General features: G+C 32.4%; 1 protein-coding gene across 2 annotated transcripts in view; it reads left to right on the top strand.

The window, feature by feature from the left end:
- LOC145259870 (GPI alpha-1,4-mannosyltransferase I, stabilizing subunit-like) overlaps positions 1-23,079 on the top strand; it is a 91,353-nt gene that overhangs the window by 27,524 nt on the left and 40,750 nt on the right. For both annotated transcript variants that reach the window (XR_013864223.1, XM_080117745.1), the window contains exons 2-4: positions 2,525-2,644; positions 12,141-12,282; positions 21,860-22,082. Coding sequence is in view for 1 of the 2 variants with exons in the window: in XM_080117745.1 (XP_079973871.1) it covers positions 2,535-2,644; positions 12,141-12,282; positions 21,860-22,082 (475 nt within the window). In the remaining variant the exon portion in view is untranslated. The remainder of the gene's footprint in view (positions 1-2,524; positions 2,645-12,140; positions 12,283-21,859; positions 22,083-23,079) is intronic.

Here is a 23,079-nt window from a genome sequence, read left to right as displayed (position 1 = left end):
AAATATGAAGTAATAATTTTCTTCGATAATGATTTAAAGTACAAAATAATAATGTTCATTTGATAGGAAGAGAAAAAAGGGAAATTTTCCATTTGCCTTATATTCAGTGCAGTTGTAAAAATTTACATGTTAACAGCACGTCATGTCTGTTATTTAATAATATGGTGTAGATGATGCATGTCTCTTCACTAAATTTTCACTGGCAAGCAAAAAAGGGAATTAACTTCTCTTTGTTTACAATATAATTTAATTAATATTAGTGTCATGAAATTATTATCATTAATATGACAACAAAATTTACTGATAAATCAACATTAGAAAACCTATTAATCGGTTGATTAATTGGCCGTTCAATCAGTAATTGGCTGATTATCAAAGGCCAATTAATCGGTAATTTGCTAATTGGTAATTTGCTAATCGGTACATTCCTAGTTTTCAAATTGTCTAAAGTATTTCATGCATATTTTGACATTCCTTTCTTCTTATGCTGAAAAACAAATGTGTTATTTATTTCTTCTCCTTCAACACCGACCATAACAAAAAATATCTAAGCTTGATGTCATTGTTAATGTTGCATATGGTCCCTTGAAAATGGAGCTTGGCTTGCCAAATAAATCTGTCCATTGATTTGGCAAAGTTTGTGCTGGACCAATTTATTGCTGGCGGAGATACTTAAGATGAAGCAGCCATACCAAATCTTATTGCTTTGGTATAAAAAAATTATCTTAACCTACTGTTTAGCACCTATGAATGTGTTTGCCTTTTTTGCTTTTTTCTTTTTTCTTTTTTTAACTTGTGGAGAAAAATAAATGTAGCTATTCATTATTGTCAATTCGTTTCATTTTGGTATAAATGTGTCTTTGTAATCTTGCTTCTAACATGTTGGGAAAGGGGTATCGGATAGGATGATTGCGATAATGAACAGATAAAGCGAGAACTGGGCAATCACATGATTTATTTTTGAAATTTCCATTACAGGAAATTCAATCAATTAACTAAGAGCAATAACTCTTCTCAGCTTCCACGTTATACAAGGAACTTACCTACTGCAACAGTTCTCTTTCAATCAAATGCTTTCTTTACAATCTTTCAGTAATTTGATTTCTTATAATTCCAATTTCATAGAATTAATTAATTTTGCTATGTCAATTTTTAATACATCTATACCTAGCAGTTTGTGGTCTTTAGTATGCGCTACAACTGTAATAGGTATTATCTCAAAGAAACTTTTAGTTTCAAATGTGGCTTCAAAGGTGCCTGATGTTTAAAAATTTATGGAATCAAATAAAAAATTTACTGGAATCAAAGTTATGTCAGAGCCAGTATTGACTTGAATGTGGAAATATCTTCCATTTATATTTATTTTTTCTCTGGTCTTTGATGCATTTAGCGTGAACATTTTGCCTCTCCTTTACCATTTGGTGTGTGTTTAATTTCCTCAACTTTTCTTTTGTAACTGCATTCATCCGGGGTATGATTTATCTTTTTGTAAATCATGCATGTCTTACTGAGAGCTGGACGTTTATTTTTGTTCCTTGACATACAATTTGCCACAAAATTTGCACAAGATTTCATGTCTGTTTTCGCTTTGCTTGATTGTTAGTCATATTTGTTTATTGCTTGATTGTTAGTCATATTTGTTTATTGATGCTCGAATTCTATACATATTTCTAAGTGTTAAATGAACACCTTGAAGTGTTTCTATCTTATGTTTAAAACAAAGGTTTTACATACTTTCTATCATGCATAGCATGATTAATTCATTTTCTCGGCTCATTTCACTGGCACCAAAATTCTCAAATTTGCAAGATATTGCTCTGTCTTTTAATCAGTGTACGAATTGTATAATAATCTCATCTTGTTTCCAGAAATTTTGTTTTTTGCAGCAATGACTAACTTTTTCTTTGGTTTGATATTCCTTTTTGTTATTTTACCAATTTCTTTGAAGGTCACCTCTTCCAAATTTTTTGTTGAAACTTTCTAGATTACTTTGCACCCAGCTATTTCAAGAAGCATGTAATTTCATTTTGCTCATGTTCGCTTTGTTTATATTTTAGATTCTTTAGATTACAGCGGCATCGAATACCCAAGGTTTGCTATATTTATTAAGGTATCTCATTTGCATACTATTTGCTACACTCATTTCAATCATTATTTCTTGTGTGTGCACTTTTTTTATTTGAAAATGAGAGAAGAAAAAAGTGCCCAATCAGTTCTCAACTTGATTAAATATTCGTTTTAGTTATGGTTAACATTTAAAAAAATATAAATGTTATCTAGCCAGGGTTTCAGTAACCAGCAAACAAATCCAGCTTTACAAACAAATTGGAATGTCTTCTCATGTTGCAATTCAAATCCTTGAATTGGTTTTGATGACTCATTCTTAGACTCAGCTGTTTGTTTGTTGACCCATTTGACTTTCTCTAAAGCATATGGCATTCAGTCTAACATAATACCATTCAACATTTTTCGCATTTTTTAATGGTTTCATTATTTTTAATGCAATTGTTTGTTTTTATTACAGTAAGCAAAAGATGTTGGAAGAAATCTGTATCCTATTTTTAATAGGTTCTCAACTAAGCTATGCTATGACCAGCACTTCATGTTCTATTGTTATGAACAGCATTCAGCAAGGATTTCATCGGTTTGTAATCAGTTTTTTTTTTTCTTCATTCTAAAATTTTCTATTACCCTGACTAAATAACTTTTTTATTAACTGTATCTCTTATACTTTCTGATCTTGTGTAATCTATGGGACTAGTCCAAACCTGCTGAGGGACTCTGGTGCTTTTGAGGCCTTCTTATTTTTAATATGTTGATATAAAAATTTATTTAGAGTTGATTTTAACATTAACAAAACAAAAATCATAACAGTATATGTGTTAGTCTGCTCTAGACTAAAATTTTGTCTTTAATTCTTTTTGAAAGTCACTGTTAAATTTGAAAACTTGTATTCCATATTTAAAATATAATTCATTGAATAAATTCTGAAAATTTTATTCCAAAATGGATATTTTCTAATTAGGGGACATTAAAATATAATTTTGATCTAATTTTTTTAATAAAAATTTTTAATTTTTTTTTTTTTTTTTAAATAGATACGTTTCTGATTTGCTAAATTTTGTCCATACAATTTGCATTTACGAACATCTATCAATCTTTTTAAACTTACATATGTTAATGAAAAACAATAAACCTATTAAACTCCCTGGATATCCTAACATCAACTAACCTACACTTAATCTATTCTAATCACTTTGGCATAACTGAATACCTCCCACTCTGTTGTAAGGACATTGAAAAACATATGCTTGGATTCAATCTATATTTGTAACAGCTTCTCGTTGACTAGAAAACATAGTCTTGAATTAGATGGCCAGGCCTACATGTGCTCTACATTAACCTTAAAGCACAGTTACTTATATTTTATCTACCATTTTCCTTCGATCCAGAAATGTACCGTGCTCAACTATGTCTCTAATAGCATGGATTAATACTCTCTTTAGATCTGAATGCCCAAATACATGTATTTGAGGATTTTAATGTCCACCATAGAAACTGGCTTGGTTTCTGGAACTGTACAGATACAACTTATAGCAGCGCACATAGTTTCTCTATTGCACACTTCCTTTCATAGACTGTTGCTTTCCTGACCTCAAATTATGAGGATTAGCTAGTCTCACTGCTCGACCTGTTCATGAACACACTGCTTGACATTTGTGTGATGGATACCCATAATCTAGTCGGAAACCCTGATCACCTTGTAATAATTGTTAATATAACTCTAAACTTTTGATTATAAGCCAAACAGTCATTACTCAAAATGAAGAGATACTACAAATGGGCTGATTGGGAATCCATCAGAGATTCCATCAAGACGTTCCATAGAGTAAAACATTTTTTCTCTCTGCTGAACAGTGCACAAATGAGGTAATTGAATGGGTCAAGGCAGACATAGAAGCGGATGTTTCCATGCAGAAACAGTTCCGCTCTCCCCATGGTTCAGTTCAATTTGTGAAGATACTAGTGTACATAAGTAGCAAGCATTATGCCGATTCAACTGCTATAAACGGACGGAAATCTTTAGCATCAAGAACTTGTACTGACCAAAGATTTAGGCCACAAAAGCAAAATTAATACTACCATTCCCTTTTGCATTATATTAAACCTTCCTTTCCCTACAGTGAAAAAGAGACAATTCTGATTCTTTGGCCTTCCTCTCGTCGGGTGGTCCTGCTTGCTGACTCGTCCCCCACCGCTTGCTATCGTCCAGAGAGACGAGGGTAGGTGTGGGTGTCCTTTTTAACTACGACAGTCAGAGAGTTCATGCGACTAAGTCCAGTACGCACGCGTTTATAAAAACTGCTACATAATGTATCTTACCAATGCTTCGCAGTGTTTAACTTAAAAATAAAATAATCATTCAAGTAAGTATTTGTGTTGTGTCTTATTCATATGAGATAACAGCAATTATTACAATGGTGACCCCGCCTAAAGAACACTGCACTTCATCAAAAGAACTTTACACTAAGAAATGAACAACGTAAACTGGACTCGTACCGAAAAGAAGTGAAACACACTTTGGAATCTTCAGGAAAATACAAGTGATTACTCATTTTCGTCGCAAACGTTTCAAAGAAAACCTTCGACGTAAGTACAACAATACTATATTTCCCCCCCTCCTTCTTAGTCAACACACACACACACACACACACACAAAAAAGAAAAAATACACACATATATATATTAAAAAAAAAAAAAAAAAGGAAGGAAGAAAATGGAAGAATCCAGTGTGCAACAAATAAACATAAAAACTCCTGAATTTATGGAAACGGCAGTAAATGGCTGGTTTTCCATTCTGGAAGCCCAATTCCACCTACGCAACATAACAGCTTCAACAACCAAATTTTACGCTGTCATATCATCACTACCTGCAGAAGTGGTAGCTAAAATACCGATAAATATTTTAGAAGGCAGGAAATATGAGGAACTAAAATGCTCCTTAATTGAGTCCCACGAAAGGACCAAGCCGGAATTGCTCGACAAACTAATGTCAACTAACACTATAACTGGCCGCCCTTCCGCTTATCTTCAAGAGATGCTGTCTATTGCAAAAAGAATAGGTATTGGCGAAGAGATTGTTCTTCATAAATTTTTACAAGCCTTACCCGCAACACAATTTCCCCGGTCATTGCCTCACAGAAAGAATTAAACCCATCTCAACTAGGAAAACTAGCGGACGAACTAATGCCCTTGTTAAATAATATAAATGCAACAGGGTTTACCGCTCAGCAATCTCAACATATTGACAAAAACAAGAGCAACGTTCGGATACCGATAGGTGTTAAACCATTTTTCCCCGAACAAAGGACAAGGATATGTAGAGCACATATTTACTTCGCGGAACAAACCAGAACCTGCAAACCCTGGTGCAAATGGCCAGGGAAGCGAAACATAAAAATGTTACCAAGCTCACGCCCATCCACACCCACACCAAGTGACTCGGAAAACTAGTTGCGCGAGCCATGTCCGTCCCCTTGAGTTCGCAACTACTACAAGTCAAAGCAAGACTAGGGACAAAAACATTAAACTTTATTGTAGATACAGGCGCAAGTATCTCGATAATACCAGCAGCCATGATAAACGGTGTCACATTACACCCAACACCAGTATCGCTAACCATTGCCAACGGTGAGAAAATAGAATGCCACGGCCAAGCTAACCTCGAAATTGGGATACCAAGTTTGAGAAGATCATTTTCCTGGACATTTGTTATCGCAAACGTCACCAATCCCCTCCTCGGACTTGATTTTTTAAATAAATTTGGCCTTACAGTGGACTGCAAAAATAGAACAATTTACGACCCAATTACTACCACCAAAAAAAAGTTACTGTTAAATTCTGCAGCACCAGTAAATGTGGTCATAAATGAAATAGAACTGCCGGTATTCATAAGAAAAAGCCTGGATAAACACCCAGAAATTATTTCTCCGCACACCAACAAAAACAGTGAGTACTGTGGTGTTTATCACAGAATCGACACAGGCAGCCACTCCCTAGTCTTCGCTAAATCCAGACAACTGTCCACTGAAAAGCTGACGGCGACGAAAGAGAAATTCAAACGTTTGACAAACAAAGGTGTAATAACCCCTTCAGACAGCAAGTGGTCAAGCCCACTACATCTGGTACCCAAACAAAGTGGAGGCTATCGTTGTTGTGGAGACTACCGCGCCTTAAACAGCATCACTAAAAGTGATAGATACCCCATCCCCAATATAAACTCCTTTACGGCTAAACTCGCTGATAAACAGCGATTTTCGAAAATCGATTTGATTTCGGCATATCATCAAATTAAGATGCACCCCGATGATATTCCAAAAACTGCCATAATCTCGCCGATGGGACTCTATCAATATGAATTCATGCCGTTTGGACTAAAAAACGCATCGGCTACATTTCAAAGATTTATGGACAAAATTTTCTGAGATATCGACTGTGTTTTCATTTATATAGACGACATATTGATCTTTAGTGAAAACGAACAATCCCACAAACACAGTTTTTCAAATCTTAGAAAACAACAGCCTAAAAATATCTCTTTCCAAATCCATCTTCAATGTGACATCTCTTGACTTCCTAGGATTTAGAATCAATTCAAAAGGAATTACACCAACTGCAAATAAAATTAAAGAAATAGAATCTTTTCCGTGCCCTAAAAATGCAAAAAGCCTACGCAGATTTCTGGGTATGGTAGGATTTTATAGGAAATTAACCAGGATTTTCGAAATTAGTCTTACCCCTATCTGAGAGAATGAGACTAACACCGAAAGGTTTAATCACCTTAAGTACATCGGAAAAAGAAGCCTTCTCTACTATGACAAAAATACTTGGTAACCTAACAGAATTACCCCACCCTCAACCAACTTGTACCCAATATCAATTAGTAACGGACAGCAGCAAAGATGCAGTAGGTGCTGCCTTACATCAAGTCATCGATGGAACCCCAGTACCAATAGGGTTTTTCTCAAAAAAACTCACAGCAACACAGACGAGATATTCCACTTTCGACCGTGAACTTTTAGCAGCATATTTGGCCGTATTACACTTTCGCCACATAATAGAAAGTCGCGAAGTATTGCTTCTGACAGACCATAAACCAATATGCGGTGCATTTCACAGTCTAAAACCTGCAAAATCAGATAGGCAACAAAGACAACTAGCCATCATCACAGAATTAATTTCAGATATTGCCCATGTGAAGGGTGACCAAAATATAGTTGCAGATTGTTTATCTCGCCCAACATTTGCTGTACAAATAGATATGTACGACCTTCCTGCACTCGCAGATGCACAGAAAAGAGACACCGAAATACAGTCCTATCCAGACTTAAAGAAATTCACATTATATGGAAAAGATCAATTTGTGTTATGTGATACATCAACGTCATACCCTAGACCTTTTGTACCATATACACTACGGAAATCGATCTTTGACAGCTTACATTCAGTATCACATCCTGGAATAAAATCATCTATCAAAATGATTAAGGCTAGATTTTACTGGCCACATATGGATAAAACAATTAAAGAATTATGTGCATCTTGTCAACAAGCAAAAATATACAGACATACTAAATCACCAATTCAAACGTTGGAAATACCATCATCAAGATTCCAGACCGTACACATTGATATAGTTGGACCATTACCCCCAGCAAAACGTGCCAACAATCCTTATACAAGCCCATGTCGGTATGTTTTAACATGTATAGATCGAACCAGTCGATGGATAGAAGCACAACCTATAGCAGATATTACAGCACAAACTGTAGCAGAAGCTTTTGTTGACACATGGATTACTCGCTTTGGTGTTCCACTGCATGTCATAACTGACAGAGGCACACAATTTGAAAGCGAACTATTCCTTGAATTGTCAAAAATTATTGGATTCTATAGATTACGAACGACTTCTTATCATCCGCAATGCAACGGACTTATAGAAAGAGCACATAGAACTATTAAAGCAGCTATAATGGCCCGAAAAGAATCTTGGATTTCAGCTCTACCAATAGTCCTCTTAGGAATTCGAAGTATGCCCAACGACTCTCATTTTTCCCCATTTTATGTGGTCACAGGTACACAAATGTTATTACCACAACTAATGATTGGTACAGAAAATACAGAAATAATTACACAAAATTTTACAAGAGAACTACACAAAACTATGGAAAAATTTGATCTGACAGACTTTTCAAACAGAGATAAATCAAGAAAGAAAACGTACATACCAAATCAACTTCAAACCTGTGATAAAGTTTGGATTAGGATAGACCGCGTTCGAAAACCATTAGAAGCACCCTATTCAGGTCCTTACATTGTACTCGAACGAACACCGAAAGATTTCCTAATAGAAACGAACCCAAACACGCATACACAAGTTTCAATAGACCGTTTGAAACCTTACATTGAAAACAAGCAAAAATGTACGCAAAATACAACTATCAACAAAAATAAAAACAACGACATTTTACTCCCTGAAAAAGTGCAGGAACATGAGATAAAAACAAGAACTTCAAGTAGGAGAGTTACATGGAAAAAAGATACTGAATACATTTATTATTAAAAATTTATTTTTAAAGTAAATAAATAAAAAAAATAAAAATATACATATATACATGTATATATATATATATACATATATATATGAGCACTCCGTCTACTGGCAGGGTACCTCTCTGTACTGACCAAAGATTTAAGCCACAAAAGCAAAATTAATACTACCATTCCCTTTTGCATTATATTAAACCTTCCTTTCCCTACAGTGAAAAAGAGACAATTCTGATTCTTTGACCTTCCTCTCGCCGGGTGGTCCTGCTTGCTGATTCGTCCCCCACCGCCTGCTATCGTCCAGAGAGACGAGGGTAGGTGTGGGTGTCCTTTTTAACTACGACAGTCAGAGAGTTCATGCGACTAAGTCCAGTACGCACGCGTTTATAAAAACTGCTACATAATGTATCTTACCAATGCTTCGCAGTGTTTAACTTAAAAATAATCATTCAAGTTAGTATTTGTGTTGTGTCTTATTCATATGAGATAACAGCAATTATTACAAACTCACCATAAGAGTGTAATAGCTACAGTTAAGAGTAAGTATGCAAGATGACCAGTAAACACATAGAATCAATGAAATGAAAACTTGTGATTTCTGGAAAATCTATAATAGTGTGGTGAATTATGAGTAATCAACAATTCTCTTGCTGTCCGATCACTATTGTCGCCTGTATGGCAGCTGTATGTAAATAACTGAGCCATGTACGAAGTGACATCATGGCAAGGAAAAATAAAAAAAGATTATGAAAAGAACATGTGCACAGATTGATGAGCACGATCATGTTAGAGACATTCAGGTGATGTCACAGCCGATACAAGAAGTCACATGGGGCCGGAGAAAGAGGAATTTTTTTTTTTTTTTTTTTTACATAGGCATCACCACATTATCAAGGCCAAGAGGCCACTCAAGGATAAGGGTTAAAGAATAAAGGTATTTTGTTTAAACCTGAAACAATAAGTTGAATTTCTTTCCTATTCCTTGTCTTTGTCTCCTTTGTGACAGTGTCTACATGTTACCATGTGTGTAATGTTACACCATGATGTTGCTTGCACAGTTGCTTGTTCATTGGAATTCACTTTGAACCTTGGAGTCCATAAAATTTTTGCATGTCTGGAATATCATAAAAAACTTGATACTTTCAAAACATGTGTACCTGATCTTATCCCGACAAGAATAATAAAAAAAATGCTTTGTTGAGCTAGCAGCTGTTCTCTTTAAACTCTACAATAAACGTCTTGCGAATGCATCAAGTATTATTGTTGCATCTGAGCTGGTGCACCAACTACTAGTCTCTACTTCTTAGACAGGATTCAAACACAGGAGACTCTAATCTAATAAGTTTCATACTGTCTAACAAGCTCCAGCCCCTGTCCCATCACTGCAATGTTGCATTTCTGTGCTTGTTTTACAGGTATTTCAATGGAATGTGCTCTTGGAACTTGCTGCATTGATGTCCCCCCACCCGTCAATATAAATGTGCTAGACAAACCTGACATTCAGCAAAATCCCACCCCTTCACTGCAGAGGTCCACAGATGCTTGAAGGTTTCTACTTTAAGAACTTCTTTCCTAGTACTACTGACCTTTTGAATTCTTTGATTGTACTAACATGTAGAAATTTAAATGAAATGTGAACAAAAATCTTGTTGCACAACTTCCTACTTAGAATGCCCCTATAAATCCGGCCCTTACTTCACTGTAGCAATGTGCCTTGTTTGGGGCGAATAAAAATGAAAAAAAAATTTAAGCTACAAAAGTAGGTTTGCTTACCAAAAAATACTGAAATATTTTGCGAAAAAAAAAAAAAGATATCAAAATTTCTATTATAGTTTAGTTCTTGATTGGATTTGTTGTTTTATAGCATATCAACCCTTTTTGGCTTATTTAACACTGAAACAAAACACATTGCAAACATTTTACACAAACTATAATGATTCATGAATTGTTTGTTCTTAATTTTGAAATTCAGGATTAAATGCAGTACCAAAGAGAGTCATCAAAGTTTTTTTTTATGATAAAAAAAAACCCTGATTTTTATCAGCATGTTTTATTTATATGCTTCACGAAACTGTTAATGTTGCAAGCAAACTCAATAAATGTATGCCACATAAATAAGGAAAAAACTTTAGACTTTATTCCTGGCTTGGACATTTGTGCAAGAACAACAACTATCAACAATTTCTCTCACTCTCTAAAACTAAACACAAATTCCATGAGCAGTTTCTTTCCTAGATCTGTCCATCTGTGGAACATACTACTGTGGGACTGATTTCCAGCTGCTATAACATGGCCATTTTCAAGTCTAATGTAAATAAGTTCTTGTTGAATCGTCTTCTTATATAACATGGCCATTTTCAAGTCTAATGTAAATAAGTTCTTGTTGAATCGTCTTCTTATATAACATGGTCATTTTCAAGTCTAATGTAAATAAGTTCTTGTTGAATCGTCTTCTTATATAACATGGTCATTTTCAAGTCTAATGTAAATAAGTTCTTGTTGAATCGTCTTCTTATATAATTAAATTATATAATTAAACCCTACCTGAGTTCCGCCATTACTCATCGTCACCTTAACATTCATTAACCCTTATCCTAGACAGGCCTCCGGGCCTTGATGGGCAGTGCCCTGCCCCTCTAAAAAATCAGCAGTAGATTTATCATTGCTACTCTTGCAGATAAACGCAGAGGATTTATTAGAAAAATGCAAGAGTTAGACTCTAAAATGTTTCAAATTAATCAGAAACATGAAGTGTAATAGTGACATGTGAAAATAGCGGGGGGGGGGGGGGTCATGCCTTAATGTTATTATGGATGAAACATGTATTAGAAACCTGGACATCAACAGAATGATTTAAAGGCAAAATAAAAGATAAGAAAAAATATTATTTGGGATTGAATTAGCAAAGTAGAAACATTCTTTTGTTCATAATGACAACTGAGTTTTAAAACAATGAATATTGTTTTAAAAGAAATGTTGTTGGAAAGTTCATTGAATCCATCAGAAACTGATATCAGTTAATGTAAATAGGTCTAATTAACAGGTTGATTTACGGTGTCCAGGAGAGAAGATGGCTAGTAGAGCAGTTAAGAGGAAAATGAGTCAGGAATAAAATGCAGAATTTGTTCATTTGCAAATAACATGAATGAAAAAAAATAAAAGCATTCATTTTTTAAACAAAAACATTGTCTTGTTTTTATATCAAGGGAAGCAACTCTTTACATGATAAGAAACAAAAAAGCAAGTTGTGTTGTACATTCGAAAATTTGAGATAAGACTGAGGATAAAGATTGATTCAGTGATTGTGCTACAATGCTCTGTTGAGAAATCCTTTATAAAAATTTTTTTTTTAAATCTAACCTCTTTGATTATGCATGGATTATTCCATCTAAATTTGAAATTTGTAGATTTGTTGAGAAACACACAAACCTTTCCCAAATTAGTACAAGGATTTATTTGGCTTTAGTACTTATTCTCTTATTCAATTTTGTTTTTTTTTAAGATATAATGTTTATATTTTTATCTTTTTACAGAAAACTAACTACTTCTGTGGTACTTACATTTCCTCCCAAATCTATTCTAAAAAAATCGCAATGTATGGTTGTTTTAAAGGAAATCTTTCCCGGCGACATATATATAGATCCATATCAAGTCCATCGACTAAAAGGAATTCAGGTATGATAATTTATTTATTGTGCAATATTCAACATGATTTTTTTCTCTTACATGTATCATTTGTAAACTTACTTTAATACAACATGCCTAGTGATCAAAAAAGTTGAAAAGTTCTATCAAATATATTCTGAGATTCTAATTGTGAATTTTAAATTTATATATAAATTTAATAGTAACTACCCCAAATGCAGGTATGTTTGCAAAACTATTTTACAAAGAATTGAATTTGATAATTAACAAGCTGGTTGCTATTAAAATCAGATAAGAATTATCAAAACTTTCTTGTCCCACTAGTTTTTTGCAACAATAAATTCTCAGTGAATGATAATGAGTAACCTTTGAGATTAAATAGTTTATTAATTGATGTTTTCAAGTTTTGATGCATTGTAAAACTGAATTCCTGCCAGAGATAAAAAAATTTTTATACCTGCATGTGATTTCTTGGGTCAGACGCTATTAAAACTTGGCTCCTTCCCAAGGTTTGACTCGAGAGAAGTTGGTGCCAGCTAGATGCCTCTGTTACCAAAAATAGAATTTCTTTAAAATTTTCTGGAGGCAATGTATGAGCTACATAGCCCAATAAGTTTATTCAGTCAAATTAAAACAGAATTCTTCTTCTCACCACTTTTTATCTGTTCACTTTTGTGCCTCGTTTCTCTAATAAGTATTCTTGTCATGTGATACACTCTAAAGGAGTGGAAAATAATTTTTGAGAATTACTTTGGACAATTTGATTCTAAGAAGAAGCATGACTATCTCCAAATTTCCTTGGAGTAAAAATGCACTAGTAAACACATATTTCAAAGTCAAATCCAACTATTATTGTCTAATACCATGCTATGACATTTTGCAAATGCATTGATAGGTTCCATTTTTGTTAGGATTATGAAAACTTTTATGCAGCAAAATAATAAAAAAAGATTAAATAAAAATTTCCTAGTGTTCTTCAATTCCAGACACTGGTAAGAAGCAATAAACAAACAAGTGCAAAATAACATAAGATAACTAAATTAGAAATTCAAATACAAATATTTATTTACATAAATACAGGAAAGAAATATAAAAAAAAAATAAAAATCTAACATGGAGAAATAAAATGTGCTTGTAAAATCTTAAATGTGAATAGTCGTACAACGTTACACTAGTGTGTGTGTGTGTGTGTGTGTGTGTGTGTGTGTGTGTGTGTGTGTGTGTGTTCCTTTCATACATATAGGACAATTGAACTTCTGTTTTGAGCATTTCAATAAAATTTATATTTACCACATTTTGGGAAACATCCTTTTTCATATATTGTTGTGTCGTGGAACAACAGTGAAAATAAGAACAATCAAGTTGAGGTTCGGTTAAGGAACAAGTGTATTAACAATAATGTACAAAGATAGGAAAGCGTGTATATCTGCTGGGCACTCAGCTAGCAGTTGAAGTGCAGTCACATCTCTCTCACAGGTGTTAGAATTACTAGCGCTATTTATAGTGCTAATCGGTGTAAATTCCTCTGTTCAAGGAAGGCCGGTATAACATATATAGAAGACAGTTGAACGCTTTTGCATTTTACTATTAATGTTCAGTTCATATATTAGCTATATAAATTCCTCACAAGTAAAGAATTATTGTGAAAATTTGCTATTTAGCATTTCACTGACTTTTCTAAAACAAACTTTACATAAAAATGTCCTTTCATTTCACATTATTAATTCAAATGAACCTTTTATCATGTTTTATATCTTTTGCATAATAAATTCAATGAAAATTGACTTCTTAATTGTTAGAATTTTAATTCCTTGTTCTTCTTGTTGGAATGACTAAATGGGTTGGGGTCTCTTTCATCTAGAAATTATAGTACAAACTGGGCCATCATAGGAGTCATAACAAAGCTGTAGTGTATAATTAATCTCAAGTGGTAAGGAGAAACATGATTCAAACGAAAACTCAGTTTTGTTAAAGAGGTGGGGGGCAGGGGCAATCAGTAGAGTAGAGAATAATTAATTCCTAATTAACTCACGCATCAGACATGGCGTCACTAAGAGACATATTATTTCGCCTGGCGTCAATTTCATTTAATGCATGAGTCATTTCAGTCATGTAACATCGAAAAAATTATTAAATGAACGTTCAATAAGCAGTTTACTTGCTTTCATTTGCAAAGTTTTAAACATGCTATCCACTATAAGAAGCTCCTTCATTGCCGTTGTCAAAAAAACAAAACAAAACAAAAAAATAAATTCCACAGACCTTGCAATCGAGTTTGTTTTGCCATTAAACACACTTCATAATACAGACTGGTATTCTGTTCCTTTTATTTTTTTGGTAGAACTTGTCAAGAGTGCTTCGTTATGGGATTGTTTTGAAAATGGAACAGAAATTTAAATTTTGTTCTGTTTTAATCTTTTTTTTTATTTACGCATGCACCAACAAAACCGAAACTAATCAACTTTTTATTTAAAGAAAAAGAGAAAACTATAGTTGTCTTGAAGATTTCGTTGTGCTAAAAATGAATCTGCTAACTGTTTCCGTAAAGAAATTACTTTTTCAAAAAGTGGGTGATCACTCTTCTGTATAAATCTAACTTAAAATGAACACTCACTTTCTGGCCACCTAGTGATAGGGGAGCATTTTTTTATTTGTTTTTTTGCTTTTTTTGTTTGTTTGCTTTTTTCATCTTTCAATGTTATTAGTGGTGGGAATTTCTGTCAAAAATGGCCACCACTAATAACATATTACATTGCTTAATATCCAGAAAACTACAGCAAAAATATGCACTCACTTGCACTTGTGCATACAGAAATAAGCACCACTGATGACATAAGGAATTACACATATCTGTATACAGATTTTTCTTTATTTTTGTTATCAACGTCCTCGTTTTTTTATTGAAAGATGACAACAGAAATAAAAATAAACCAAAAAATCTTTTAGCCAAAAAATAACCAAAAAATACCCCTCCCCCTCACTACATGTCCAGAAAGTGGGTGTTCATTTTAAGTTAAAGTATGTCTTTCATTTCACATTATGGAAAAAGTGGCCACTCACTTTTTGGAAAAGTAATTTATTTATATTATGAAAACTATTTCTCTGCAACAGAAATAGTTAGCAGATTCGTTTTTAGCACAGCAAAATCTACAAGAAAAATATATTTTCACCTAGAATGGGACGGGTCTTAAAAGGAAAATTTTACCCTTTTTGTTTTGTGTTTTGTTAATAAATTTTATTTTTATATAAAAAAAAATCTTTCTTTTTTTTATATAAAAAGTATGATTGTTGAATTTTATTTTTTCAATTAGTTTCGATTGTGTTAGGGCATGCGCAATTTTAAAAAAAGATTGAAATGGAACAAAATTTAAATTTCTGTTCCATTTTTAAAACAACCCCAAAACAGAGCGCTCTCGACAAGTTTTACCCAATAAAATTTCCCCTTCCAAATCTTTAAATATATAGCTTTTTTTCATATTATGTTGCATGTGAAATGGAACCCGCCTTTCCAAATCTTTAAATGTACAGCTTTTCCTGGTAGCCGAGGGTCCATCTATAATAATCCACACAAATAGTTGAAAAAAGTTTCAGTTTTTCATACTTTATTTTCCAATGATTACCGTCAATTACAGGCATAAATTTCAGATTACAAAAAAAATTTACAAAAAAAAAGTATTGGTGCTACTCCTACCATTTATATTTTTTATTTTTCACTTATTTTTAAATTTTTAGGCGATTATCAGCGCTTACATGTTTAACTTTGGAACTATAATATTCTACTACAGTGAATAGTCACATTTTGGCCACTCCCATTGTTGCATTTAGATTTTTCCTTTTTCAATTTTTTGCAAATTTTTATGGTGCTTTTCATAGATTATATGCTTAACTTTCACATTATCAAAATACCTTGGAAAAAATTCTATACACCTTACCAACAGAAAAGGGAAACATTTAACGACTAGGGGCAGCATTAGCAACTGATGTGACAAAAAAGTGTGTGTTCCATTTATTAGAACGTTATCATTATAAATTGCTCCCCAACTATTAGTCATTTAAAATACTACCTTAAATTGTTTTTTGTTTTAATCTGAAAATTAAGCCTGTACTCAATGATAATTGCTGGAAAAAATGAAGACAAAGTGAAAAGGACAAATTTAAAGGCTACAGGAATCATTGTTCAGGTCCACTACAGTGTTTTTTGGTTGTTTCTTTTCCTTGTGACACAATGTTCCCTCCAGAATAAATGCACTGGGTTATAAATAATTTTTGTCCATTCTTTTATTTTCATTATAGATTACAGACAGACAGTAACACCTGCTATCTACTACTACTCTACTTTTATTTGACATGTTAGATGAAAGCCCAGAATAATCACTTCACATAATCAAATCCTCATGTTAAGAATGGGGTTATAGATATAACGTTGTTATTTTGGCATGGTACATTCATTTTGGCCATGGGTGCTAGTGCCCGCTATTTTACTGGGCCGGCAGTGACTCTCACTAACAACAGTAATTTAATTGTTTTTTTACAGGGGGGGGGCACCATACTTCCACCAAGTAACTCTGGTACATGAGTCCTGCTAGTTATTTTATGTTCTTTCATTTCTGATTCATTCAAAGTATTTAATAGCTAGAAACCATGATTAATTGGAAGAGAGTGACTTGCATCATGATCTGCTCTAGATTAAAAAATTTAGTAAACTTAGCTGTCACTCAGTGCTTCTTGAATACATTAAAGGATATGGGATGTTAGCTGGGAAATTGTAAGAGATGAGAATACAATAGCTAACAGGAAATATAATAAAGATTCTGAATTTGTCTGCACAACAAAATTTATACAGAAATTGCAAAAAATGGTGCAGCAAAATTCAAGCAAGGCAGTACAGATCTTAGCAAGAGAGAGGGGAGTTGGATTGGCAACTATACAAACAAGATAGCCTTATCAAGATTTAAGAAAAATATATCATACATTGTGAAAATTATAAATATCTTCATGGTAGGCATGGTAATTGTATGCTCTGAATGGAAAATAAAAAATCTATTTTATTTTGATGAATTTGAAAGAAATATATATATATATATATATATATTGTTTGGTAAAATATTATGCATATATATATATATATATATATATATATTGTTTGGTAAAATATTATGCATATATATATATATATATATATATATATATATATATATATATTGTTTGGTAAAATATTATGCATATATATATATATATATATATATATATATATATATATTGTTTGGTAAAATATTATGCATATATATATATATATATATATATATATATATATATATATTGTTTGGTAAAATATTATGCATATATATATATATATATATATATATATATATATATATATTGTTTGGTAAAATATTATGCATATATATATATATATATATATATATATATATTGTTTGGTAAAATATTATGCATATATATATATATATATATATATATATATATATATATATATATATATATATATGCATATATATATATATATGCATAATATTTTGCCAAAAGATTAAAAGGTGCTAGATGATTTGGCAAAATGCCCGAAAAGTCAAGAAGTTCAAATATTTTGTTTGTATGGAAAGATTATATTTGGGTATATTTTTTGAAAATATGTTAAAAATGATATTAGACATTAATATTTGGATTTGCTCAACATGAGAAAAAAATGAATTTACCTGAAAACTGTTTTTAAAATAAAAAAGGATAAATAAAATATAAATTTTGAAATAAACATTTACTGGTGTATTTGTTGCATAATGGTCTATATAATGTATATCTATACAAGATGCCACTGGTCTCTTTAAATGTATATGTGACTTGTCTGTATATTACAGTAGCATCGTCTAATGTGTGTATGTATGGACATCTACATGTGTTTCTGTGATGTATGCATAATCCTATCTCTTAACTGCATGTATTTTATACATACAGTTAAGAGATAGGATTATGCATACATCACAGAGAGACACTTCACTCTCTGCTTCATTAATTTACAATTGTAAACTTACTCTACTTCTATAATGAGTAAAATACATACTTTTGCTTGTCTTGTACATGAGTGAGTATGTGCGTTTGTTACACGTTAAATTACAGTTCACCAAATGAGACAGTAAACATATGAAAAACAGTCCTTTTATACGTATATATATATATATATATATATATATATATATATATATATATAACATCCTCTCTGTGTAGCACAGATAATGGGAAACATACCTTCTTTTACCATCCCTTTTCTCCATTGACTGATACTTGACTTGAAGATTATTTAAAGGAAAATATCTCTATCTGAAGGAAACACCATGACACTCAGGTTATATTTTATACAACTCTATTTTTATGAGATTGTGAGGTTTTCAACATCTCCTCAACATCTTGCTATATTGCCTGATACCCATGGATCTAAAAATGATGAGCAGTTGTGTATTGAGTTCCCAGTAAAACTAACTGGATTTTAACTCCCTGAACATATCAAAACATATTTTTTTGTTCTTACATAATCCTTATGTCAAACGTCATCCTTGTTATTGTTCTGTAAATATTATTTCAACCAGTTTTAAAACTATTCTTAATTTTATTTTATTTAATCTACATTCCAAAGTCAAGCTAAATTCGGTCAATTTTGCTGAACTAAATTTCAACTGTGAGGTGTTGCAAATATTAATCCTCAAACATTGTTTCTCTATTGAAATTGTTATATTTCAAATAACATTGTACATTAGTTCCATCATCTAGCCATACTTGCAGTTTCATGGAAACACTGGAAATCCATCCTGCAGGACCCTAATATACAACATATCTTCCTTCCCAGAAATTTGGGTAATCATGGTTCTTTAAGTGCCTTGGTCTAAATTGATTTTCAAAAATCATATTTTCCTTTCATAGAGAGTATCACATAACCAGATTCTTAAAATGTATACTTCCAAGAGAGAAGGGGTAAAGAGAAATAAAGCAGGAGAGGAAGAATTTGTTATAACTTGGCATTGTCAACATTTTTGATTGAAATTGTACTCTGTTGTTCCAGCATTGTAAAGTAAATCTATTTTTAACTAGCGGGGGTACCCGGCATTGTCCGTTTTTTTTAGCTGTGTGTGTTGGGGGGGGGAGGTAAAGCAAAACAAAAAGGAAACTTAACCCTGTTTAAATATTTAAAAAAAACGCTGTTAAACTTCTTAAAAAAATGAAACAAAAAAACAGCGATTTTCAAAATGGAAAAAAAATCTTTTCTAGGTGTAAAAGAAAAAAAAGGGGGATGGTGGCAGTTAGGCTCGAACCCGGAGCCTTAAGGCCAATAGACTGACAACATACACCCGCGTTACAGTGACATAAGCATTATAAGACGTTTAATTTGGATATTAAAAAGTGAATGAGTTCAAACTGAGGTCAAACAACACACTATTCTTCAGTTAACAATTTCTGCAAGACAGTTTTTAAGTGTGCGTTTAATGAGGTCAAATTCACTTAATTTTACTGCAGGATAGTTCTTTTGGGTTTGTTTGTTTTTTTTAACCAAAATTTGTCTCTCTCCCCCATTTATTAGGCGAGTGTCCAAATGAAAGCAGTTGTCTGATAAAACCGACATTGACCAAACATTCATTACTCTCTGGACTTTCCCAGCCCAGAAGCTAATTTCTGTAACATGAACACTTTTGCATGAAGCCAGTGACTTTACAGCAAATCTTCAGAATTTCCAGTAAGCAAGAAGACTCCCAAATCCCAACCTTGATGCACTGTTTGTCAAGAAGCCTGTCAGCCAAAGAACTCGGCAGTAATAGCAGCAGTAGTTCAAACAGCCCTTTTCAGGGCTAACTTCTAAACTATTAATGCAATTTAAACCTTCCTTTTAAGGACAACTCACAAACTACCTGAATACAGTGAACACTTCACTCTCTGCTTCATTAATTTATAATTGTAAACTTACTCTACTTCTATAATGAGTAACTCTAATACAACATGGTCTTCATTGACTGGTGGTCCAAAAAATTGAAAGTTCTATCAAATATATTCTTTGATTCTAATTGTGAATTTTAAATTTATATATGAATATAACAGTAACTACCCCAAGTTCGGGTATGTTTGTTTCAATCACCATTCAAATTTTTTTTTCTCTTCTTCACTCATTTTTCTTAATTATGCCTTGCCTTGGCAGCCGAGTCTAATGCATATCTTATTTTTTTTTTAATAATATTACTGGAATTCTTTCCCCTTTTCCTTGCACCTATTTGTGAATTATTCCATGGATTTCGGCCTTTTGGATTATTTTGGACCATCTTCCAATTACGCGATTCCCTTGGATTTTACTTGTGTGAATGGAAATTTAACTAACTTTCTTGGATTTGCATTTTTGGATTTTACCGTCATTGGATACTTTACCTTTCACCAGACTATCCATTCACGTGAAATCACTTTTTTCTTCACCCTATTCCCTCTGCTTCACTTTTTGTTATCAAGTAAGATCTTTGACTTACTTGTAGTTTCATCAAATACTTTTGCAAGCAAAATCCGATCCCGCATTTTGCTAAATCCTACCCTCTGATGAGAAGGAAAGTATTTCTTCGAAACTCTGCGGATTAAGGACTATCCACTTATATAGTGTTTTCTTTTCAAATTAAATATGTTTTAACTCTTTTTCAAAGTGTTTTTTAACATGTTTTATTAACTATTTGCTCTTATTTATATATATATATATATATATATATATATATATATAATGAATTATCCTGGGTATGTAACATTTTTTTAATGAATATATATTATTAATCTCACCTTAAAAAAAATAGTCTTACATGGATCACAATAACTCTTGTTAAGTTTATGCGATAAAATTTTCAGTATTTTTGCTATTTGCACATCAGATTTCCATAAATGTTGACTTGAGCTCATGCAGCAGCAAACGTAAACTGCCAGAATATACCCAGCATTAATCATGTTGATGAACAAATGAAAAAGCGATAACAAATACGCTTAGCCAATACAAATCAAAGCAGACGACTTTTAATTAATTGGAAGAAAAAATTTAGTTTTTAATCATGCACAAATTTAATCAATGCAACCCTAAACCTAAAGAAAAATTAGTTGTTTTTCATGTACAAATTTGATCAATCCCACCCAACCCCAAAATGTCAAGTTTTCCTAAAAATTCTTACAACTTTAGTTGAAAAATAACATTTAAAAAATTCAAATGTTTTCCTAACAATAAACATTAAAAACTTACAACAAAAAATCAAATATTTTCTTAAAATTCTTTTAAAAAGAAAATTTTTTTTTAAATGTCTCTATTCATTTAAAATGAAAAATAAAAAATATTTATTTATGAAACTTACAATAGGTTGTTATATTTTATTTTATTGTTTTTTGGGGTTTTTTTTTTTTCATTGTAATCAGATAAATTTTAGTTTTTCTTTTTTAGTATTTCTAAAGTTGATCAGTGCTCAGCATTTTCCTGCAGTTCAAGCCCAAGCCAATATCACGGAAATCTGGTGCGAAAAAGTTCAAAAGTACCAAATTTTCTTCCAAAATGGGAATAATTATTTCTCCAATTTAATTATTTTTATTGTTTTATCAGATTACATTTCAGTCAAAAGTGAACATTGAAAAGCCAGAATTTCTTTCACCTCAGCAACAATTTCTTGCATACATTCCTTTGCTGAAATCATCCAATGTTGGTCATTTGGTAGGAGAGTTAAACTTGCCCTACCATGTACGCTACCATCGACCTAAAACTGGAGATAACAGTCATGCAACAATCAACCTCGAATCACCCAGACAATTATTTACCAATTGTTCAGGTAAGCTATTGATAACATTTGAGAAAACTATCCAATAAATTAAGCTACTCACATTTCAAATTTTAATGCCAAAATTTACAAAATAAAGTATAAAATTCCATGCATATATATATATATATATATATATAACCCCAGTTAATGTACAATATAATAAATATTAGTTTCCACAAGAATAAGCATTTTTTACATAAATAATAAATTTTTGTAACTTATTATGAAATAGAATTAATAGATAATTTAAATCTATTATATCTATAAAAGTGAACGTGTCTGTCTGTCTGTGTACATTTCCTATGCAATAACTCTGTCAATTTTCAATCTACAGACTCAAAATTTGATATACAGGGTACTGAGATTTGGGAAAATCTTTGTAATCCGTTTTTGTTAAGGGGTCAAAGTTCAACAATTTGACCATTGAAAACTCTACCAAACTCCTCCACCAATGTTGGGTCTAAACACTTGAAATTTTAGATATAGGTTCCTTGGACATGGATCTAACTTAATAACTTGATTTGAGCCCAAAACAACAAATGTTAAGGGGTCATAAGTTATAAAAATTGACCTTCTATTTGTTTTTTCTTTGTTTTGTTTTTTTTGCTCAACATACACCGCCAAACACCCGAATGGACATTTAAAAGGGTTATATTATCATTATCCATCTAAGTGGGGATCTCATCTTCACCCGCTCTCTATGGATCGATATATCCAGACAGTTGGCGAGATGGTCCATGGGTAAGGGTTTAGGCTCATTACCGTTGGGTCCCGATTTCGAATTCCGCTAGATACAACAACTCTGATGAGTCGTAGACGACGAAACCCGTGTCAGTGGATAATTAAATTTTAAAAATAATATATATATACCGTTCCCTATGTGGGGGTACCACATTGGTTAAAAAGGGAAAATTATTCCCAACTCGCATTTAGGTAAAAATGCACTTTTGTAAATAATTGAATTCATTCAAAACATATCACTAAAACCAAAACAAAACAACATATA

Source organism: Euprymna scolopes, chromosome 35 (genome assembly GCF_053919585.1).
Source record: "Euprymna scolopes isolate OS-2025 chromosome 35, ASM5391958v1, whole genome shotgun sequence".
Taxonomy (NCBI): Eukaryota; Metazoa; Mollusca; class Cephalopoda; order Sepiida; family Sepiolidae; genus Euprymna; species Euprymna scolopes.
Note: the sequence above shows the minus strand (reverse complement) of the source record. Positions and strands in the feature narration are given on the sequence as shown.